This window comes from Spermophilus citellus (genome assembly GCF_964194105.1).
Source record: "Spermophilus citellus genome assembly, chromosome: 8".
Classification (NCBI taxonomy): Eukaryota; Metazoa; Chordata; class Mammalia; order Rodentia; family Sciuridae; genus Spermophilus; species Spermophilus citellus.
This window is the reverse complement of record NC_138189.1, coordinates 106,998,533-107,020,303: the sequence shown is the minus strand read 5'-3', so window position 1 is coordinate 107,020,303 and position 21,771 is coordinate 106,998,533. Positions and strand designations below refer to the sequence as shown.

Below are 21,771 nucleotides of genomic sequence, written 5' to 3'. Positions count from 1 at the left end.
GTCATTTTAAAACTTTGGGCTTTTCAGTTTGGTAATCAAGTTACACTTTAATCTCTTTGTCATATATATGCTAGCACTTAAACTGAAAACAATGAAAGCTTATTTTCACAGTGCTTTTTCTTTCACTGATCATTTTTATTTTTACATTTGTCCTTCATGTGGTCTCTCAACAGAGCAGGAACCATAATCCCCATTTTGTAAACAGGAGCAGTGGCACAGGCCAAGGCAGCCATTTGGGCTACATAGTGACTGAATGGAGGCCTGAGCTCTTCAAAACAGATTCACAGCTCTTTTAAATTTATTTATTGCTGACCCCTAAACCATTTCTCACAATTGCCCACTTTCACACTTGATCTATGCATTCCCTCTTGTTTTATAAAATTTTGGGTAAAAGTTGCATGTGTAAGATACACAGAAACAGACACACAGATGTATGTATGTGTGCATGTGCATGCACACACACAAATACTCACCAATGTCCACCTTGGAGCAATTCAAATGCCTTATTGATACTTTCAAAAGGCAATTTATGGGTTATAAGTGGGTCTATGTTGATTTTCTTTTGAAGGTAGTCAGTTACCATTTTAGGAATACAGCTTCTGGTTTTATACTCTGTAGAAGGAAAGGAGAAAAATAGCAATACCTGAAAAATAACAAAACGAATCAAAGAAACCAATGAACTATTTGTGTATAAAACTGGCAAAAGCATTCATGGGAAGTAGTCAGCCATTCACCTTTTGATCCTTTATCTTGGCATCAAAAGCAAAGGCAATTTATATTAGATCCTCGACATCTGGGTGCTGTTCAGGAGTGTTAAGATCATTCAGAGTCATCGAGGAGCCCTGTATAGGTAAGCCTAGTGGACTGGCAGAGCAGACACAATGCTGTCATGGCCCCCAGCTCTGCCATGTCATCAGGACACTAATTTTTTCTATACCAATTTAATTTCTAGCTGGTTCAATTTCAGTTACCACAGTTTCCCACCACTTAAGGAGATATATATATATCTTTGTTTATATATATATATATATATATATATATATATATATATATATATATATAAACAAAGTTCACAAACCTAACATTTCAATCTTTGAAATAAACCTAATTGTGTAGTGGCGTTCGAGGGCAGGGAAGTAGAGTAGCTGTGTCAGGTGATGTTGGAATCCTGCCTAGATCCCATTTACTATAATCACCAGGAGCAAGGCAGATGCAGGGATTGTTTTCTCCATTTTTATAACTATGAGGACTAAAGTTTAGAGAGTTTAAATATGTTTCACTGATTATATTAATATATATTTTTAAAATTTTCCATATTTTAAAATGCTTTGACATACTGGGGGCTTGGGGACCTGGGGAAGAACCATTCCTTCCGAGGTTAATTAGTTTCAAGGGAAAGTAAACAACTTGCCTGACATGCTCACCAACCAGCCCAAGCCATTAAGCCCTGTCCCTCCCCTCCCCTTTTATCAGGCTTCACAGTGGGACAGTATACCCCTGTCCTGAATTACCCCAGGGCCAGTTACCAGATAACTAGAGAACACCCTGTAGCTCAGAAACCATTGAAATGATTTCAAGTTAATTCTAAAATTTCTGAGTTTTCTTACTCTGTCTTCTGTTCCTTTCAGTAAATATTACAATAAAGACAGTGACCCCCGATTCCCATGTCATTTTGAGACCTCAGCAAAGGATAGGTAGCTGATTATCAAAGAAAAGGAAGTGGGTAGATAGCACTTTCCCATTAACTGTTCGCTAACACCTCCCCCAGGCAGGGGAAGGAGGCATTTTCTAACTTAAGCAATGAGCCCCTGGACTGATCTTTTCCTGTCTTTTGCTCATATAGTCAAGATGAGAAGAGGAGAAGGCATGAGAAGAAAGGAAACCTAAAACCTATAAAGAGGCAGGATACCCCCCACTTCCATGGATACCAGCTCTGGGTCTCCTTCTCCCTTTTAGAGAAGTCTGTGTCTGTTCTATCCCTTAAATAAAACTTGTTTTCTTGCGTTGGCATTTCTTGGGTGTTTAATCTTCAATAACAGGGAAACGAGGACCTGATCCTGATTTTCAATTTCTGTCTCCTGATTGGGCCTAGTGCTTCCTTGTATGGCCCTGTATGGAGTGAAGTGCCCCATTCTCTTAAGAACTGAGGTAATATACTCTTCTTTCAAGGCAATTATCTATGTGTGTGTCTTCTTATGATAGTTGATTAAAACAAATCCTGGGGATGGAGGTATATTTTACAACACTAATGTACATCTAGAAAGCATAAAGTTAAACCTAGAATCCAGGTCTTTATATTCCTAGCACAGTTCTTTATAGCCATTTAGAATTTATTTAGGACTATTATGAAATGTTAATTAAGATGAGGTTAGCAGGGTGCAGTGGCACACGGCCCCTAAGGAGGCTGAGGCAGGAGGATCAGGAGTTCAAAGCCAGCCTCAGCAATTTAGCAAGGCCCTAAGTAGACTCTGTCTCTACATAAAGTATAAAAAGGGGCAGGAGATATGGCTCAGTGGTTAAGCATCCCTGAGTTCAATCCAGTACCCCATCCCCCCCACAAAAGGGTTAAATAATTCAAATTCGGAAGGTTAAGGGTCCTCTTTCCTCTCTTATGTGAAAGCTAGAGAGGAGAAAGGAAAATACAGTTGGGGTTGGAGCTCATGTAAATCAAAGGGAGATCAGTAGAGAAAAGAGACCAAGGGGTGGGAGGCAGGGAGGGAGAGGGAGAGTGCTGGAGAGTGATATTGGCCAAATTATATTGTTATATTTTGTATTGTGTGTATGTAGGAATATGGAATAAAATATCTCATCAATATGTACAATTATAATGCACCAATAAAAAATGTGGGGTTGGGGGAAAATGGGATTAAAAGGAAAACTTGAACTCTTTTAAAAAAAGAGATAGCCAGCGTATTCTTTATCAGTCCCCAAGCTACAAAAATTTTCTGTTTTTTAATAAGTGTATTAACCAGATTCCCAATACTATGCCTGAGATAATTAACTTAAAAGTTATCATATTTCTGGAGGTTTCAGTTCAAGATTGGAGAGGGGTAGGACATTACTTTGGGCCTCTAAGACTGCACTAGATGGGGAACATGAGTTAGAAAAAAACCTGCTTACATCATGAGTCAGGAAGCAGGGGAGAAAGAGAATGGAGTCCCACCAGAGTCCCTTTTAAGGGTATGCCCCCAAAGACCTAAAGACCTCCCAGAAGGCCCCACCTCTTTAAAGCTCCATAGCACCTGCCTTGTACACATAGATCATTGAGGGACATTCAACTTCTAAACCATAGCAATAGTTCAATTGGACTAAAATGTTGGGTTATAACATTATTGGTATGCAAGATTTTTGGTAACTAAGAAATCTACCAAATGAAAGTGAGTAAAAGGAAAAGACCATTTCACATTTTTGCATCCAGAATGAGAATTTTGTTGTGATTTTCCTTAGTGTGTTTATATATTGTGTGAGGGAAGGAGATATGGAAGATATGAATGTCAGAAAAAGTGAATAAATTCCTCCATGTAATCAAGGATAATAATATAATTTAGATATGATTTTAGTATGCCCCTCAAGGGTTCACATATTGAAATTTACTCCATAGTGTGAGATTTCAAGGGAGTAGAAACAATACAACTATAGTGTTGTACAGGGGAAATTGGAGACATTTGGAGAAGAGATAACCAAGTATGACTCCACATTGGAGTTGCCTATTTTGTTCTGAAGAAGACACTTAGGGTGATTGTTGAGGGGAGAACTGAGGGTCAACAGAGCAAGATTTTCTTCTAGTCTTATTCCGTACTGGGGAGTGGTTCAGAAAAATATTGTAGCTCTTCACCAATTACAGAATGTGAGGGTGCCAATGAGCACCCTAAGAAGTGACTCTTCTGTATCTTATCAATGATGTTAAGCTCATCTCCTTTTGCTCCTCTAAGTAATAAATATGATTGTGGGGAGGTGAAGGTGTACTTTCCTATTTTTGGTACATTGTCTTCTATTTCCTTTCAAAGAGGATTATTTTTCCTATGTTCCTTCTCCTCCACTGCTTGCCAACGAGCACACAGGATGTGTAGGTTTCTGGAAAAGGCAAAATGAAAGTAAAATACTCACTTCCCAAAACACCACCTTTCAGGGTTCTCCCAGAGAGAAGCAGCGTTGGGTCAAAAATGAGTTGTGAATTTGTGGGTGCTAATCCAATAATCACACCCACTCCATAGCTTGGGTGGCACGATTCCAAAGTTGCGACCTAATTTCAGAGATGGATGGATTAGCTTCTCAGCAGCCCTAAATCTTCAACTCACAATTGCAGAACGTGTTCTCAGGGAGGATTATGGGAGAAATCATATAGAGTAGGACAGTATGCAGGACACTCACTATGATTTGAACAAATTTCTTAAATTCATTATGATTAAGTTTTTCAATCTTTAAAATGAGGATAATGTTACTACTTAGCTAGTAAAAATGATATACAGATTAAATGAGATAAAATATATAAATTACTTGGCACAGTACAAATTATGAAAGATGTGTTCATTTTTTTTTTTTAGTTATAGTATTTTTTTTGGTTGGGGGAGGTACTGTTGTACATGCCTGCAATTTCAAGGTCAGTCCCAGTAACTTAGTGAGACTCTGTCTTAAGATAAAATTTAAAAAAAGGCCTGGGGATGTAACTCAGTGCTAAAGTGCCTTGAATTCAATCCCCACTTCCAAAATAAAAACAGAGATAATAATAATAATTTTATCAGGGCTGAGGTAGAGTGCATGGTTAGCATGTTTCCGACTTCAATCCCTAGCACCCAAACAATTTCAACGTGCCCACACCAAAAAAAAAAAAAAAAAAAAAAAAAAAAAATAGGCAAAGCAAAACCAAAATTATAGTAATGTCTTCCTGAAGTAATTATAGTAATGTCTTCATGAAGTTAATGTGTACACTCATATTGACAGGCAGTGTTTCAAGATCACTTACCATGGTATCAATAAGTCCAATGGCCTCGAAGGCAAAGTCAGCACCTTTGCCAGTCATTTCTACCACCACCTCCTGGACAGGTTTCTTGAGTTTTTGAGGATTAAGGCAATCAGTGACTCCTAATGCTCTTGCCCGAGGAAACTTCTCCTCCTTGATGTCCACCCCAATGATCCTAGAAGCACCAGAGGCTTTGCAGGCCATGACGACAGCTGAGCCAATTCCTCCAAGTCCAAAAACCACACAGGTGGAACCTGGGGTGACCTGCAAATTCAGAGGATAGAATATAATTAGGCATCCAAAGCCGATGCTCTTGTGTTTTAAGAAGTTTCCTCTCCTGAGGAAAGAAAAGGCCTCTTTGGCTTTATCTGTGATGGAAGAAGTTCAGAGAAGTTTAAATGACGGAGTTCAATTTGATGTTATATAGACAGTGTCACTGAAAACAACACAGAAGCACATTCTTACCTTTGCAATGTTAAATACAGCTCCAAAGCCTGTAGGGACCTCACAGCTTAGGATACAGACTGTATCCATGGGAGCATCATCATCAATTTTCCCCACTGCAATTTCATGTACCACAGTATATTCAGTGAATGTGCTTGTGCCATAAAGATGATAAATCTTCCTTCCTCTACAGGTAAATCTGCTGGTTCCATCTAACATTAATCCAGTTGGAGGAAGAATACTGTTCCACAGATACATAGTGACAAAAAGAGAAATAAAGGATTTAGCTCTAAGTCGATAACTGTACCAACGAAAGCAAATGGGGTGAAAGAAAGTTGCCGCAGTCTGGCTGGGCACAATTCACGAGCCACTAGAAGATTCAAGCAGGAACAAACTTTTTTCAGAACCCACTCAGCACACCTGAACTTCGGGAACTTTGCGAGCACTCAACCAGAACTGAACAGAGCAACTCCACCCACCCGAACTCTCTGGGAACTCGCCCAACTGGAAGTCATCCGACCCACGTGAACTCTCTAGGAACTCTGGGAGAGCTCAAAAATGCGGGCACCTGAGGCAGCTGGAACCGCTCCTTCTGGCAAAATGCCAGGCACCATCTTGACCTGGCCATGGCTCTCAACAGAAAGTCAAACAAGTTAAAACTAACCTTTGCTTCAAGCAGAAGTTGCTCTTGGGGTGCAAGCAAGAACTACATTCTCTGCACTCTGGTAGAGGGAACATTAAGACTTTATCTCCTAAGGAAAAAGAACAAAGAAAATGATTACCAACTTGGGTGGAGACGTGGAATGTAATAAACCCCACCTTTATCTATAAGATGTTATTCATAGTAAATATTCGTGATTGGTTGTAATGAAAGTTATCATTATCTTTGAAGTTATTCATAATTTCATTTTGGAATAGAAAAAAATCAATTTTAATGCAAATGGATCTTCAAAGTAGAAAAAAATGGGGGAATTTATGTCTCATAAAATTGGATTCAAAGGTAAGACAGTGGCATCAATATATGGTATGAGGCTCCTCTATTTTGACAGCATTTTTTTTTTTTGTACTGGAGATTGAATTACTCCTGGGTACTCTACCACTGAGATACATCTTCCACGCTTTTTATGTTTTATTTTGAGTCCGGATCTTGCTAAGTTACTTAGGCTTACCTTGAACTTCCATCCTCCTGCCTCAGCCTCCCAGGTAGCTGGGATTACAGGTATGTGCCAAAGTGCCTGACTTATTTGGTAGTGTTCTATCCCAGGAGAAAGATCAAGTTTGCATTTAATGTATACTTGATATTTGTTGAAACAATGAGTTAATTCTCCAATGTTAATACAAGAATTAATATTCATTATGAAATATTTTATTACTGAACAAGAGTCTAAAATTTGAGGGAAGGCTTCCTGTGTCCTTAATCCTTACTCTGCCATTAAGCAGCTAAATTAACAAAATGATTATCTTGCCAAGGCTTCTATTTACTCACAAAGTGGTTTTAAAATATCTCTGTGTATATTGGTAGAATAATATATATCATAGTAAAGTTTTTGAAACATGAACAGTATGAAAATGCAAATACAAAGCCTGAAAGAAACTTTTATAAATGATACGTATTCCAGACAATTTATAAGATTATTGTGTTTTGTGTGTGTGTGTAGAAAAAATTGTCAATCATATATATTTTAAATTTGCTGGTGTTTCAATACTTTGTGTATATTTTCAATTCTTAGTTTAATTTTGGGTATATAGATTTGCCATAATCTGTATGCAAATGAGTAGATTCTGGTTTTTTTTTGGGGGGGAGGGGAGGGAGGGTACCACGGATGGACTCAGGGACACTCAACCATTGAGCCACATCCCCAGCTCTATTTTGCATTTTATTTAGAGACAGGGTCTCACTGAGTTGCTTAGCGCCTTCCTAAGTTACTGAGGCTGGCTTTGAACTTGCGATCCTCCTGTCTCAGCTACCCAAACCCAAACTGGAAGATTCTGAATTTTAGGTTACTTATATCGTGCACTGTATCTTGTATGTGAATGCATTTTAATGTTTTTGTGAAAGTATGATGGATTCCGTATTTCACAGTGCTGTTGGGGAATAATTTAAAAGCTAATTTGAACAGGAGATGATACCATATCTGGTCCTTACTTACCTGGTTTCACACTGGTTACACCTTCTCCAATACTCTCCACGATCCCAGCTCCCTCATGACCCAAAATTGCAGGAAATGGTACTTTGTCTTTTCCTTCCAGGATGTGCTTATCTGTACCACAGGTCCCAGAGGATATAATCTGAAAGGTGATTACGTGATTGGAGATAAAATGCCTTATCATAAAATGATTGAGTCTTTCATAAAAATGCAATATTTCCAACTTTAGAGGCAGAATATATTCTTTAAAACTTGGGCTACACATTTGAGGCATTATTGATTGTGTCCCTATAATAGAGATGTTTCAGGAAAAGGACCAAAGCATTTGGTTTATCAGTCTATATAATTTCCCCTAGACCTCTTTAACATCATAAACACCACTGAATTATTTTCTGGCTCTTTGTCAAGAGGAGCTATGCATTCTGTGAGATTTGATGAAGCACACAACCCAAACTTGAGCGTCTGTTTTGATACATACACTCTAATGGAAGAAACCCTGGGTGATAATATTTATGCTGTTCTCCCTGCCTTGCCCTCTACCTGCCAGTAGAAGAAGCTAAAACACAGGCTTTTCATGTTAAGTCCCCACCCAGATCTTGGCATGCTAGTTCATGACAAGCAGTTACTATCCCAAAGAATAGGCGAAAAGTGCCCCCCCCTTTCCCCAATATTCTGCTTTGGTGCACAGTTTTCTTTCCTTTTTCTCTTTGTAATCAGTCTCTTTATCCAGCTATTCTAGTAACAAAGGTAAGTTGGTTTTCCCCAAGGGTAATGAGATTTCACAGCTGAAATGAGTTGGTGGTAAATCAAAGGTTAGCCTCTCATTGCACATTTCACTTGGTACACTCATAAGGCACTATTTCCATTTAGATATTCTCTTCACTATTTTTTCTCTACTCAACAGTCATTGACCCTGGAGCTTTGGTACTTTTTGCAAATCTGATTGCTCAGTTCTATGATGACTTATTTTCTTATTCCTTTTTGATCTTTGGAGGTTGAAAATATTTATTTCTATGGGTTCTGCAAGTGTTTGCTCAGGCTTTTTGCTTGCATAACTGTCCTGCAAGCTCATGTCTCTCTGCCTTGAATTTTGTCTGCAGGAAATCTCTGATTAATCATGCATCTTGATATTCAATCCCGATTCTATCAGAAAAACAATCTGCTAGGTTTCTCTACAAATAAAAATAATCTTCCTTTTCACTCTTTTGTTTGTTTTTCAAATTACTTTAGGCTATTCTCTATCTTTTGTACTTTGAATGAACTTTATGGTCTATCCCTCTCCCCTAAATTTCAGTGAGCTATTTGAAATGTCCCTGGTTTTCTAGTAGCTAGGCTTTGGCACACTGCATCAACTAGTTCAAAATAAAATTTGAAACCAAGCACCTTATTTATGAAATTAGAACTTAACTAGCAAGATTAATTTCAAGTATAACTGGGAAATTCTACATAGAGTAGTTCAGCTTTCAGTTGTGGCAAGCAAGGCTTTTCCAGATTCAACTTTCCAAGGATAAGTAAAAAAGCTGGGCACCATATATGCAACAGATGACAAGCCATGAAATAAATTCAAATTGAGTTTCAACTGACTGAATGTAACGTTAATTCGGTGACATCCTACAGAAATGTGTAACCTGAATCTAACTGGGAGATCTCCCATGAAATAAACTGAATAGAATTTGTTAGTCACCTTTGTGTCACTGTAAACAAAATGTCTGACAAGAGCAACTTGGAGTAGGAAGGATTTGTTTTGATTCATGGTCTCAGAGGATTCAGCCATTGGTCAGCTGCCTTCAAGGCAGAAACACCATAATGGAAGGATGAGGCAGAGGAAGACTGTTCAACTCATGGCAGCTGGGAAGGTAAGAGAGAGAGAGGGGCTGTGGAAAAGATCAACCCTCTGTTATGGTTTGGGTATAAAGTATCCCCAAGAGCTCCTGTGTAAATGCAACAATATCCAGAGGTAAAGAATTGGCTTATGAAAGCTATAACCCGATCAGTTCATCCTAGTTTGAACCTACAAACTGCGTGGTAATTGTAAGCAGATGAGGCATGATTGGAAGAGATGGATCACTGGGGTGTGCCCTGAAAGGATGCATTGCCCCTGTGGCCCCTCCCTTGCTTCTTCTTTCTGTTCTGGGCCCAAAGCCACCTCCAAGATTCAAGGCAACCTCTCAGCTGTGAGCTGTAAAAATTATAAAGCAATTTACATGCTTCCAATATACAATAGCACAGAGAAAACACCCATCCAAAAGGGAGGAATAGGGGCAAGAAGGAATTGGACCAAAACAAAATCGAAACCCAGTGGGGCATATGTTAAGTCCCAGAACTCGATGTCCAGAAACGGAAATATGTGGTGGTTTTCTTGCAGTCTAGCCAGACAAAGCACTAAAACTGGGGTCAAGGAAGTAGGTTTGTTGAAGAGACTACCACCACTAAAAAGAAGTTAATTGTCTTGCAGAATGACATAGTGTTATAGTTTAGATGTGAGGTGTCCCCCAAAAGCTCATGTGTGAGATAATGTAAGTGTGTTTCCTCTGTGCCTTGTATATTGGAAGCATGTAAATTGCTTTATAATTTTTATAGGAGCTGACAGCTAAGGGTTTGCCTTGAGTCTTGTAGGTGACTATGGACTTAGATTTTAGAACAATGCTGGAACTATGGAAATTATGGGTACTCTTGCAGATGGACAAAAATGAATTTTGCATTGTGAGGTAGTCATGAGATTTTGGGGTCCCATGGATGGAATGTTATGATTTGGATCCGGAATATTGCCCCTAGAAGCTCATGTGTTAGTCAATGCAGTAATATTCAGAGATGAAACGATTGGATTATGAAGCATGTGATCCTATTAGTGCATTAACTTATTTGATGGATTAATAATTTGAATGAATTTACTGGGAAGTGATGAAAAACTATAGGCAGGTGGGTCATGGCTGGAAGTAGTTCATTGAGGCATGGCTTTAGGACAATATCTGTCCCTGACACTAACTCTTTCTCGATTTCCTGGCTACCCTGAGCTGAGCACCTGTCCTCTGCCATGCCCTTCCACCATGATGTTTTATGTCACCCCAGGACCTGATCAATTGTTTTAACTCATCATGGATTGAGTCCTCTACAACCATGATCCAACATAAACTTTTCCTCCTCTTAAGTTGGTCTTTTAGGTATTGTGGTCATAATGATTAAAAGCTGACTAGCAGTTTCTTACAAAATAAATGGAAAATTTCTTTAAAAATATATTTTGTCCTTCTATTTTAGATTTTATTCAAATATGTCTGATGGTACAAGGTGAAAATTCTTTGAAGATGAGATGTAAAATGGAAGAGGAGGATTCAGTGCTTAAGTCTACTGGTAATTCTGATAAAAATTTGTGATGAATTATAACATTTTGGGTCATTTCAATGAAATAGTGAACAAGGCCAAGAAATTTTGAAGAACAAAATTATAGGACTTATTCTGAATGATAATACAAAACTATGATAATGCAAGCATTTGGTTTTGGTACAATGATATTAATTATAACAATAATTATAATTATATAATTATAATTAATTATATTAATTATAACATTTTGGGTCATTTCAATGAAATAGTGAACAAGGCCAAGAAATTTTGAAGAACAAATTATAGGACTTATTCTGAATGATAATATAAAACTATGATAATGCAAGCATTTGGTTTTGGTACAATGATAAATGTACCAATAGGTTAATGGAGCAGAATTAAAATTAAGAAATAGACCCAGACGTACTAGCCATTTGATTTAGAGAAAAAGTGGCACTAAAGTGTAGGGGTAAAGGCAGAATTTTCAAATAAGTAGGTTAATTTGTTATATAAGTAGGAAGAAAGTTAATCTTGGACTTCTGCCTCACAGCAAACACAAAAGAATTATTGCCAGGCATTTTTTACTTGTAGATCTGAATGCGAAGTGTAAACCAATTAAGATTCTAGACAAAAACAAGGAAATTATCTTCCTGATCTTGGGCCAGGGAATGATTTCTTAATTGGGACATAAAAGGTGCCATCAGACATAAAAAATGTTATGAATTTTGCCTCTGTTTATTTAATGAAGGAAAGAAGATATTGACTCTCCATAGCTAACAGGAATAAAATAAAAAGGCATTAAAATCCCTTAAATGTTGCTACTGAGAACTTTTAGTGAATTACATAGAAAGCATTCTAATATCAGTGGTAAAAACTATTTTACCAGATAGGTAGTGTCTAACCCTATCAGGGTCAAATCTGACTCTATCAGAAAGTGTTTTACATCAAAATGTGTTTAAGATGGTTTATTCATTGCCAATGACCATGATAGAGAAAAAGATGCCAATGAGAAAAAAAAAGAGTATTCAGAGGAGAAATATTAAGAAATGATTTCCCCTAGTTAATAGGTAAAACAGGAACCAAATTTCCACATCATGTATCAGGTATGTGTAAATTTTTCTGCAGGTAATAATCGGAAATTGATTGTTCTACAAAATGCTCTACTTTAAACAAGTGCAAACTGAAAGTCTAAAAACTTACTATGATTAATAATAAAGATTTGGAAGCAGGAACTGGCAATCCAGTGCAGATAGTCTTGGCCATGGTAGGACAAGATGTATTATTATTTTCTGAAACCTAGCAGAAGAATCCTAGATGGGGCAAAGCTCTCTTACAGCCAGAATGTTGAAAGATGCAGAAACTAGAGACTAAAAGTAGACTCTCAAATCGTTCTTATGTTTGTTAATCATATAAACACATTTAAAAAAATGTCAGAATATAGGTTCAGTCATTACTAACAAATAGGAGCTACCCAGTGTATTTGATGCTTGAAGTAAATTATGTATTATAGATGAATTTTAATATAAGTGAAGCATCAAATGATTGAATCTAGGTAATTATTAATATTTCCCACTAATGGATATTTTATTTTCTCAATTTGTATTTAGTTTTAAAACAAAAAATCTATAAAAAAGACTAAATGCCCTTTTAAAGGCATTTAGTAGTTTTGAAGAGATAATTTGGAGATAGCTAAATATTTTGTGTACAAAGTAAAATTTGCACTTAAGGAATTATTAATTTGTATAATTCAGACTAAATAATTTACCTTGAGTATCTTTTTAAAGTCAGGTACATCAGGAAGAATTTATCTTACTCTTTTAAAATATATATGTGAGAGTGTCTTTATTTTGCCTTTATTTTTGAAAGATAGTTTTGCTGGATTCTTCTTGGTTGACAGTTTTTTTTCCTTCAAATACTTTGAGTGTGTTATCACATTGCTCTCTGAACTCTATTGTTTCTGATGTTAAATCAATTGTTAGTCTTATTGAGGTTACCTTTTCTGTGATTTGTTCTTTTTCTCTTGTGCTTTTAAGATTTTCTCTTTGCCTTTTTATCTTATTATGTTAAAAAAACTTAATATGATTTCTACATGCTTGATGAAATTTTAAGTGTACAATACATTATTGTTGACTAGAAGTACAATGTAGTACAACAGATCTTAAATTTTTTTTGAACTCAACTGAAGGGTGAATACGCAGAGGAGAAAAGACAGTCTCTCTAATAAATGATGTTGACTTGTTTAACTGAAACTTTATTCTTACTGATTAGTAACTCTCCGTTTCCCTCTTTCTCCCAGTTCTAGAAACCACCACATTAGTCTTTGGTTCTATGAATCTATTTTAGATATTTGATATCAGTAGAGTCATATATTATTTGTCATCCTGAAATGCATTTATTTTGCAGCATAATGTTCTCAAGGTTCATATATATTATCACAGATTGCAGAGTTTCCTTCTTTATAAAAACCAAGTAGTATTCCCATGTATGCATAAAGCACATTTTCTTTATTCATCTGTTGGTGGATAAACTTCTATATTCATCTGCTGATGGATTCATCTGTTAGGTTGTTTCCATATCTAGGCTATTATGACTAGTGCTGATATAAGTGTGGGAGAGTTGTATCAGCAGTATTTACATACTGATTTCAATCTCTTGGATAAATATCCAGGGGCTGCCTTATGTGGTTATTCTATTATTTAATTTCTTGAAGAAATCTCCATATTATTTTTATTATGGGTACCACAATTTGAATGCCCATCAACAGCAAGCAAGAGTTCTAATTTCTCTCTATTCTTGCTAAGAGTTGATATCTTTTGTTTTTTGATAATAGATAACCTAACAGGTATGAGGTAATACCACATTGCAGTTTTGATATGCATTTTCCTAATAATTAGCAATTTTGGTAAACATTGAGCATTTTTTGATAAACACATTGACCAATTGTATGTTTGCTTTGGAAAAATGCATATTTAGGTCCTTTGCCCATTAAATTCTTTTTGTGCTATTGAGTTAATAGAAGTTCCTTATGTAGTTTAGATATTTACCCCTTATTATTTATATGGTCTGAAAATATTTTCCTCTCATTCTATTGGTTGCCTTTTCATTCTGGTACTTGTTTCCTTTCATTTCTTCATGTCCACAAAGTCATTACCAAGACCAATGTCATAAATATTCCCTCTATGTTTTATTATAGTAGTTTTGTAGTTTCAGGTCTCATGTTTAAGTCTTTAATCAATTTGAATTCATTTTTGTGTACAGCATGAGAAAATTTCCATTTTCAACCTTTTGAATGTGGATATTCAATTTTCCCAACATTATTTGTTAAAGAGACTATCTTTTCCCCATTGTGTATTCTTGGCATACTCATCAAAGTTTATTGTTTCTGTGTAAGTTTATTTGTAGTCTATTTCATTGGCTCATATATCTACTTTATGCCAATACCATATTGTTGTGAGAGAAAAAGAGAGGAGGAGGTGGTGGAGGAGGAGGAGGAGGAGGAGGAGGAGGAGGAATATAGATGAAATAAAAAGCAGAACAAAAAAGGAAAAATTATATAAATATAAGTCAAGAGGGAAAAATAGAAAAAAGAAAAATCCAATTAAAGAATAAACACAGAATAAGACAAAAGTAAGAGAAAATGGTGAGATATAAAAAGTAATGATGAAAGAACACATGGAGGAAAGAAAATGGGTCAAAAAAATTCTTCTTAGCCAAGGTTCTTGGAAACATCTCTCACTTGTTCTTTAAGATTGGAATCTGCCAGGTATGGTGGGCAGGGTTATTGGTTGAAGCTTCTGCTTGTTGTCATGCCTCTCAGTTGTCACCAAATGAGTTGGGATGAAAGCAGGCTGTGCTCCACTTTTCTCACAAAACAGGTTAAGGAACGTTTGCAATGCTCATATTCTCTCCAGAGGTTTTTAGACTGTGTCATCAACTTCCAGGGCTCACCTATAGTCCCTCTCCTCCTCAAATAGTTACACACTTATTGTTACTTTATTTCCATCCCCTGGAGAAGCAAACTAGGGCTAGTTATCTCTTGAAAACCACCTTGAAATCCCTATTTAGCATCTTTTTGTTTCAATTCAAAGAACTCTTATTTATTTATTTATAAGATCCATCTAGTGGTGATGAATTTTCTTGGCTTTTGTTTTGTTTGTGAAAGTCTTTACTCTTCTCTGTTTTTTGGAGGACAGTTTTGTGGGAAATAGCATTTTTTTGTTTGTTGGAATTTTTGTTTTGAAAGGATCTTTTTGGTTCTTTTTATGAAACCATAGATAGTTTTTTTGAGATTCGCTTGTATGTGACTAATCACTTTTTTTTTCAAATCAGCATAAATGTATTTATTTATTTATTTTTTATTAGTTGCTCATGGTAATTTTCTCTTTAAATTTTGACAATTTGATTAAAATATATCTCAGTATAGATCTTTGAGTTCATCTTATTTGGGTTTCTTGGCTCATTTTCTTCCCCGGATTTGAGAAGTTTTCACTCATTATTTCTTTGAGCAAGCTTTCTAATCTTTTCTTTCTTTTGTTTAGGATTTCCATACTCTATAAATTGGTCTGCTTATTGATATCCCATAGTTTCTTTAATCATTTACTTCCTTTATTTTTTTTCCTTGACTGAATGTTTTTTTCTAACCTGAGTTCATAGTCAATTTCTTCTGTTTGGTCTATTCTGCTGTTGAACCCCTTTAGTAAAATTTTAAGTTAGTTATGGTATTCTTCATCTCTATGATTTTCGTTTGGTGAATTTTATGTTTTCTATCACTTCTTTGAAGTTCTCATTCTGTCCATGCATGGTTGTCTTAAAGTTTGTGACCATTTTTATATGTTAAGTTCTCTTCCTATAAGTTATATATCCACATTTCATAAGTGTCAATTTCTGGAAACTGATCTTGTTGCTTTATTTGGTACAACTTTTCTTTATTCATAATCCTTAACTCTCTGTGTTGGTGTCTGCCTGATAGACAAAACAGGCCCTTCCCCAGGCTTCATGAACTGGACTTGTAAAGGAGAAGCCTCAGCAGTCATCAGGGTAAGATATTCTGAGGGCCTCTGCCAACTTTTCCTCCTCACAATGATGGGGACTGTGATTTTTATCTGCTTACACTGCACTGAGCAGGCAGAAAGATTGGTGGCATCTATTAGCACAAGCTGCCAACTTTGTTCCCCTCCAGGAGACTAGGCTTTTCTGAACTTGTCAGAGATCCAGGACTGGTGAGACAGATTCTAATTTTTTAGATAGCATAGAGAAGTTGAGCCACTGTAGGCACAGTTACATATTTTCCCTCCTAGGAGGGAATATAAAAGCTGGTATTGTTTTTATCCACTTCCCCTGTGTTGAGCAGAGGGGAGGTACTATAGCATCTTCCAGCCCTTGGATACTGTTTCTATTCCCCTTCAAGTAGATTGATTTTGGTAGGTTCATTAAACTTCAAGGTTGAAAGATAGAAGTCAGTCCTTTGCAGGAGTCTCCTTAGAAAATCTGGGGGATTTTAACATGTAAATCATCTCATTCCCTCCCCTGGATGAAGCTGGGAGCTGGGGTAAGTGTTCTTAATTGCATGGTACTGCTACAGAGGTAGGCTCTTTGGCAAGAAGATGTTCTGAATCTCCTTAGGGTGAGTCTGATTTCACATTTTCCATGGAAGCAGAAAACTTTCTGCTACTTTCTGGATTTCTCACAAAGGAAATTTGTCCAGGAATTGTTGCTGCTCAATTAGTGTTTTTGTTTTTTGAGGATGGGGATGACCTAAGGTTTCCTTCTCTACCACTTTGCTGACGTAACTCTATTTGGTTTTCAATATAGCCTTTGACTGTGATGTTTCAAGGCATGAATCTCTGAGTTTATTCTACTTAGAGTTGATTGAGCTTCTGGATGTATAGATTAATTCTTTCAGTATATTTGGAAAGATTTGTAGCAATTTTTTCTTCTAGTGTTTTTTATCTGCCCTCTTTTCTCTCTCCTGTTCTGAAATATATATCATGCATACGTTGATATGCTTGTGATTTTCCACAGGTCTCTGGTGGTCTGTTAATTTTTTTTTGTTATTTAGATTATACAACCTCAAAGGATCTATATTAAAGTTTGCTGATTATTTCTTTTGCTTGCTCAAATCTGCTCCTGAATGCCTCCTATGAAAATTTTATTTCAGTGATTATACTTTTCAGCTCAATTTTGTTGCTTTAAAGATGAATCATTGTCATATTTAAAATAACTTCAATATTGTTTTATTTAGTTCTTTGAACATTTATAATAGCTGATTTTAAGTCTTTACTAAGTCCAACTTCTGAGACCTCTGAAAAGCAACTTAAATTACTTGCTTTTTCCCCCAGTATAATGAACAACTTTTTCTTTGTATGTCTTAGAATTTGTCAAAAACTGTATAATTAGATAATAGAATAGCATCTGGATTCTGATTAGTCTCTTCTTCCTATCCCCTTCCAGTCCTTTCATTGTGCTTTATCTAGGATCAGACTTAGGTTTTCAGTGTTTTCCCCTATATTTTTATTTTTAAACCTGGCTTCCTAGAATTTTCCCCTGGGTCAGCATCTTGAGGAATGTTTCCCATTCTTCACCACTGTTAGTAATAATTAGCAGCTTTCAAGTGCCCATTTTAGTTTTTCCTGAGGGAAAGGTGCCTAGTGCTTATCCATAGTCTTTTGGACCACCATGGATGAACATGATCTTAGTGGACTCCTTTTATTAGTATCCTTGGCTGGTGCTCTGCATTGAACTTGCTGCTACCAGTTTCATGGAGCTTTCAGTCTTCTTAATTGCTCATCACTAAGATCTCTGATATGATTTGGATATGTTTTGTAGCCTTGAGGTTCATGTGCTTGAAACTTGGTCCTCAATATAATAGTATTGAGAGGTGGTTGTTATGGTTTAGATAGGAGATGTCCTCAAAAGCTCATGTGTGAGACAATGCAAGAAAGTCTGGAGGTGAATTGATTGGGCTATGAGCATTCTAACCTAATCAGTAAATTACTTCTTTGATAGAGATTAATGGGTGGTAACTGTAGGCAGGTAGGGTGTGGCTGGAGAAGGTGGGTCCCTGTAGGTGCGCTTTTGGATATATTTTTTGTCCTTGTTGATCAGAGTTCTCTCTCTGCTTCCTGTAGCTATGAGCTCTGTTCTCAGATGCTTTCCTCTGTCACACCCTTCTGCCATGATGTTTTGCCTCCCCTCAGGCACAGAGTAGTGGAGTTGGCTGTCTTAAGGACTAAGACCTCTAAAACCATGAGTCAAGTAAACTTTTCCTCCTCTAAAGTTGTTCTTGTCAAGTCTTTGGTCACAGCAGGAAAGAGCTGACTAAAACAGTGGTGATAAAATTTTAAGTGGTGGGTTCTTTTGTGAGGTGATTAGGTAATGTTGACACTAAACTCATGAATTGATTAATGTCTTTCTCAATAACTAATAACTTATAGTCTCATAGGAACCAGTTAGGTCTAGCTGGACTGGATTAGTTATTGAGAGAATTTCTCCTTCTATTTCTCTGCCATGTTGTAACACAGCATGTTGTCCTCACCAGAAACTAATCACTAGAAACTAATCATGTTAGCACCATGCTCTTTGACCTCTGAAACTGTGAGTTAAATAAGCCTCTTCTTAAAAATAAAGTATCCAGTTAAAGGTATTTTGTTATAGCAAGAGAAAACACACTAAGGCAATCTCTAATATTTTTGACAATCCCTTCAGACATGAGTCTTTTCATACTCTTTTCCAAATAAAGTTAGCCCCCTTAGCAGGGCTGCAGAATTATGAATCTTTCATGCCTATTTCTGTGGTTAAAATTTCTACATTAATGCAACAAAGTTGGGGGTGAAGGCAATGACTTGTTACCTAAAATGACACCTTTGCCCTATGAGGTGGTAAATTCTTGCAAGGGACTGAGTTGTGTCCAATTCATTACTTCTATTGAAGCCCTAACCCCCATGTGATGAGGTATTTGGAGATGGATATTTTGGTGGGAGGTAATTAAGTTTAAATGAAATCATGAGGGTAGGACACCCATCGCTAGATTACTATCCTTATAAAAAGAAACCAGACAGCTTGCTTGTTTTCTCTACCATGTGAGGACACAGCAAAGAGATAGTCATTGTGAGCCAGAGTCATCACCAGAGCTCAACCATGCTGACACCCTGATCTTGTAGACTTCCAGCCTCCAGAACTGGGAGAAAAATGCTTGTTTGAACTACTATTCCATTATAGCTTGAGTATGTTCATACAGTTCCCATCTTGCCCTGCCTGGTGTGATCTTCTTCCTTACTAGTGAGCACTGTGGAGGAAGGTGGGTGATTTGGGCCAGGTATCCTAGAAATGATGCATCTAGAGTGGAGACTCCATAGGTAGAAGCTGGGCTGGGGAATGGTCTCAGTTTTCTCATCCATTCCACTGGGAGTAGAGAATCTGCTTGTTGTTATCTTACTCCATTTTTCTGCTGCTACACCAGAATGTCACAGATTGCATAACTTGTAAACCACAGAATTCTTTTTGGCTCACAGTTGTGGAGGCTGGATCTAACAGTGTGGAATCTGGTACCCCACAAGGGCCTCCCCTCTGTGTTTTAATATGGCAGAGGGCTAAGTGAGCATGTGTGAAACAGAGAGAGAGAGGTGTGGGTACTGATTTTCCCCTTTTATCAGGAGCCTACTTCCATGATAACTAACCAACTCCCACAACAATAGTCTGGATTCATTCATGAGATGATAGCTCCGTGACCTAATTTTCTCTTAAAGGTATCACCTCCCAATACCCTTAAATTGGCAATTAAATTTCAACATGAGTTTTGGAAGGGGCAATCAAACCACAGCAGTTATAATCAGAATACCTTTATAATTGTGAATAAAAGAGGTTTATGATTCAACAATTGCTCATGTAGATTTTCAAAATTTAAAAAACAATAGTATATTTACAATATTTAGTGACATTTCAATATTTATGTACCTTATGTTTCTGACATTTTCACACAATGCAATGATCTTACTATTAAATACAGTAATATAGAGCTGGTGTAAATCATAGGAATTCTTGATTTTCTTTAAATATAAAATGTCATTTTTTCCTCCTAAAATGCAAAATAATTATAAACACACATCTGCATTCATGCTTACTGAAAGTCTGATTGATAGTTACCTTAATTCGAACTTCACCAGCTTTTGGTGGATCAACTTCAATTTTCTCAATAGACAGAGGGGCATTTGTTGTCCAGGCAATGGCTGCCCGGCATGTGATAACCTATGTATATAAAGATAAAATGACAAAGTGGTCTTAATCCTATTAATTTAAAATCAAGTGAGACATTTAGTTACATTCCCACTTATAATACTGAATTGTCATCTGCTTTATCACTTTGAAATATAGATAATAGACTTCATTCATTGAAAATAATCACATGTATATTTTTATACAGAATAATATAAATTAGGAGACAAATGATTTCTCTCTATATCTATATTTATATATGTATATCTATATCTCTATAGACATATATCTATATATAATTATATGTGTACACATATATATCTATATCTTTATATCACTATATAGATATGTAGTCTTTGTCTCAAAATTGTTTTATCCCAGTTATCTGATTGATACTTAGGGGATTTCTCATCTGTATTCCAAATGTCATGAGATATTAATGTTGCCCAACTGGTTTATGGATCCTAGTTCAGTTTTCTGAATCTAGATTTCTACATTGTAATTTCTAATACTAATCATCTATTTAAAATAGAGAAAACTGGAATTTATTGTGAAAAGATTAGTATAAGAAAAGAGAAATAGGAAAAGAAATATTGTTAATTTTGGAAATAGGAAAAGAAATAGTGTTAATTTTCTTTCTTTAGCCACAGTTCATTTCCATAAAACATCATGCAGAATATTATATTCTATCTTCATAGTTCTTGTGCCTTATAATCTTTATTCATTTACTGCATTTTTATTTTAAAATCTGTACACAGCTCAAGCTTTGATTTTTCTATATTAGTAGGTGGCTGTATTTGGTGGATTCTTTTAGCATTAGAAAGATTTTGTTCTACTTTACAGAAGGATTAATTGTTTTTTAAATGATAAGAGTTCTTACTTTATCACAATTGTGAATTTGTTTTTTAAAAATCAATTTACAAATGACCAGGAATACTTCCTCTGTGTAAAGCATGGTGTATAGATATTCACATGGTATCTTTAACAGCCTTAAAGTACATCTACTGACAAGAAGATTAATGAAGCTACATTTGAAAAGCAAACCAACACTTACTTTGTTGGATGTTTCTGTGAAGAGTTTGGCTTGCTCCATCTTTCCTTATGGCTGGTTTAGAAGTGAGAACTCTGTCTCTTCTCACCAGCTTTTATGGAGCCTCAGAGTTTCCTCCCACCTGAGAGTGACTCATCTACTACATAGCAACCAAGGGAGGAGGGAAGGGAAAAGGGGAGAAGTAAGAGGTTGAGTAAAGGATGAAAGAAAATGCAAAATATGAAACTGAGGAGAAGGATGAAGAAGAGCAAATCTTGAGGAGAGAAAAATGGAGAGCTGGTGAAGGAAAAAGAGGAAAGTAAATAAGGGTTTTGAAAAGAACGTGAAAAAAATGATGAAGGGAAAGTAGCAACCTCCCCCAAAGCATATATTGTGTTATATAGTTTGGAAATTCTCCTACATCCATAATGTCACTTGATCCTTCACAAGACAACTAGACTAATTTCCTTATGAGGAGACTAATGTTCAGAAATGATTGCAGATTAATTTTAATTAGAGCTCAAATAAGGTTTCTAATTTCAAATCCCATGATTTTGTGGGAAGAATTATGAAGAAAGTATAAAAAATGCTGAGAAGTGAGAAAAATTCAGAAAGAATTGTAAAGATTGTGAAAGGTAGAAGAACAGGAATTATCACAA

The 21,771-nt window shown here is 36.3% G+C and overlaps 1 protein-coding gene across 1 annotated transcript in view; it reads right to left on the bottom strand.

Moving 5' to 3' along the window:
- LOC308655075 (alcohol dehydrogenase 1-like) overlaps window positions 1-21,175 on the bottom strand; it is a gene marked incomplete at both ends in the record, with an annotated part of 29,469 nt that extends 8,294 nt beyond the window's left edge. The window contains 8 exons of the mRNA XM_081304851.1: window positions 474-612; window positions 4,108-4,243; window positions 4,964-5,224; window positions 5,426-5,645; window positions 6,069-6,156; window positions 7,555-7,693; window positions 20,014-20,115; window positions 21,137-21,175. Of these exons, the coding sequence (XP_081160977.1) occupies window positions 474-612; window positions 4,108-4,243; window positions 4,964-5,224; window positions 5,426-5,645; window positions 6,069-6,156; window positions 7,555-7,693; window positions 20,014-20,115; window positions 21,137-21,175 (1,124 nt within the window). The remainder of the gene's footprint in view (window positions 1-473; window positions 613-4,107; window positions 4,244-4,963; window positions 5,225-5,425; window positions 5,646-6,068; window positions 6,157-7,554; window positions 7,694-20,013; window positions 20,116-21,136) is intronic.
- Between the last annotated feature and the right edge of the window lie 596 nt (window positions 21,176-21,771).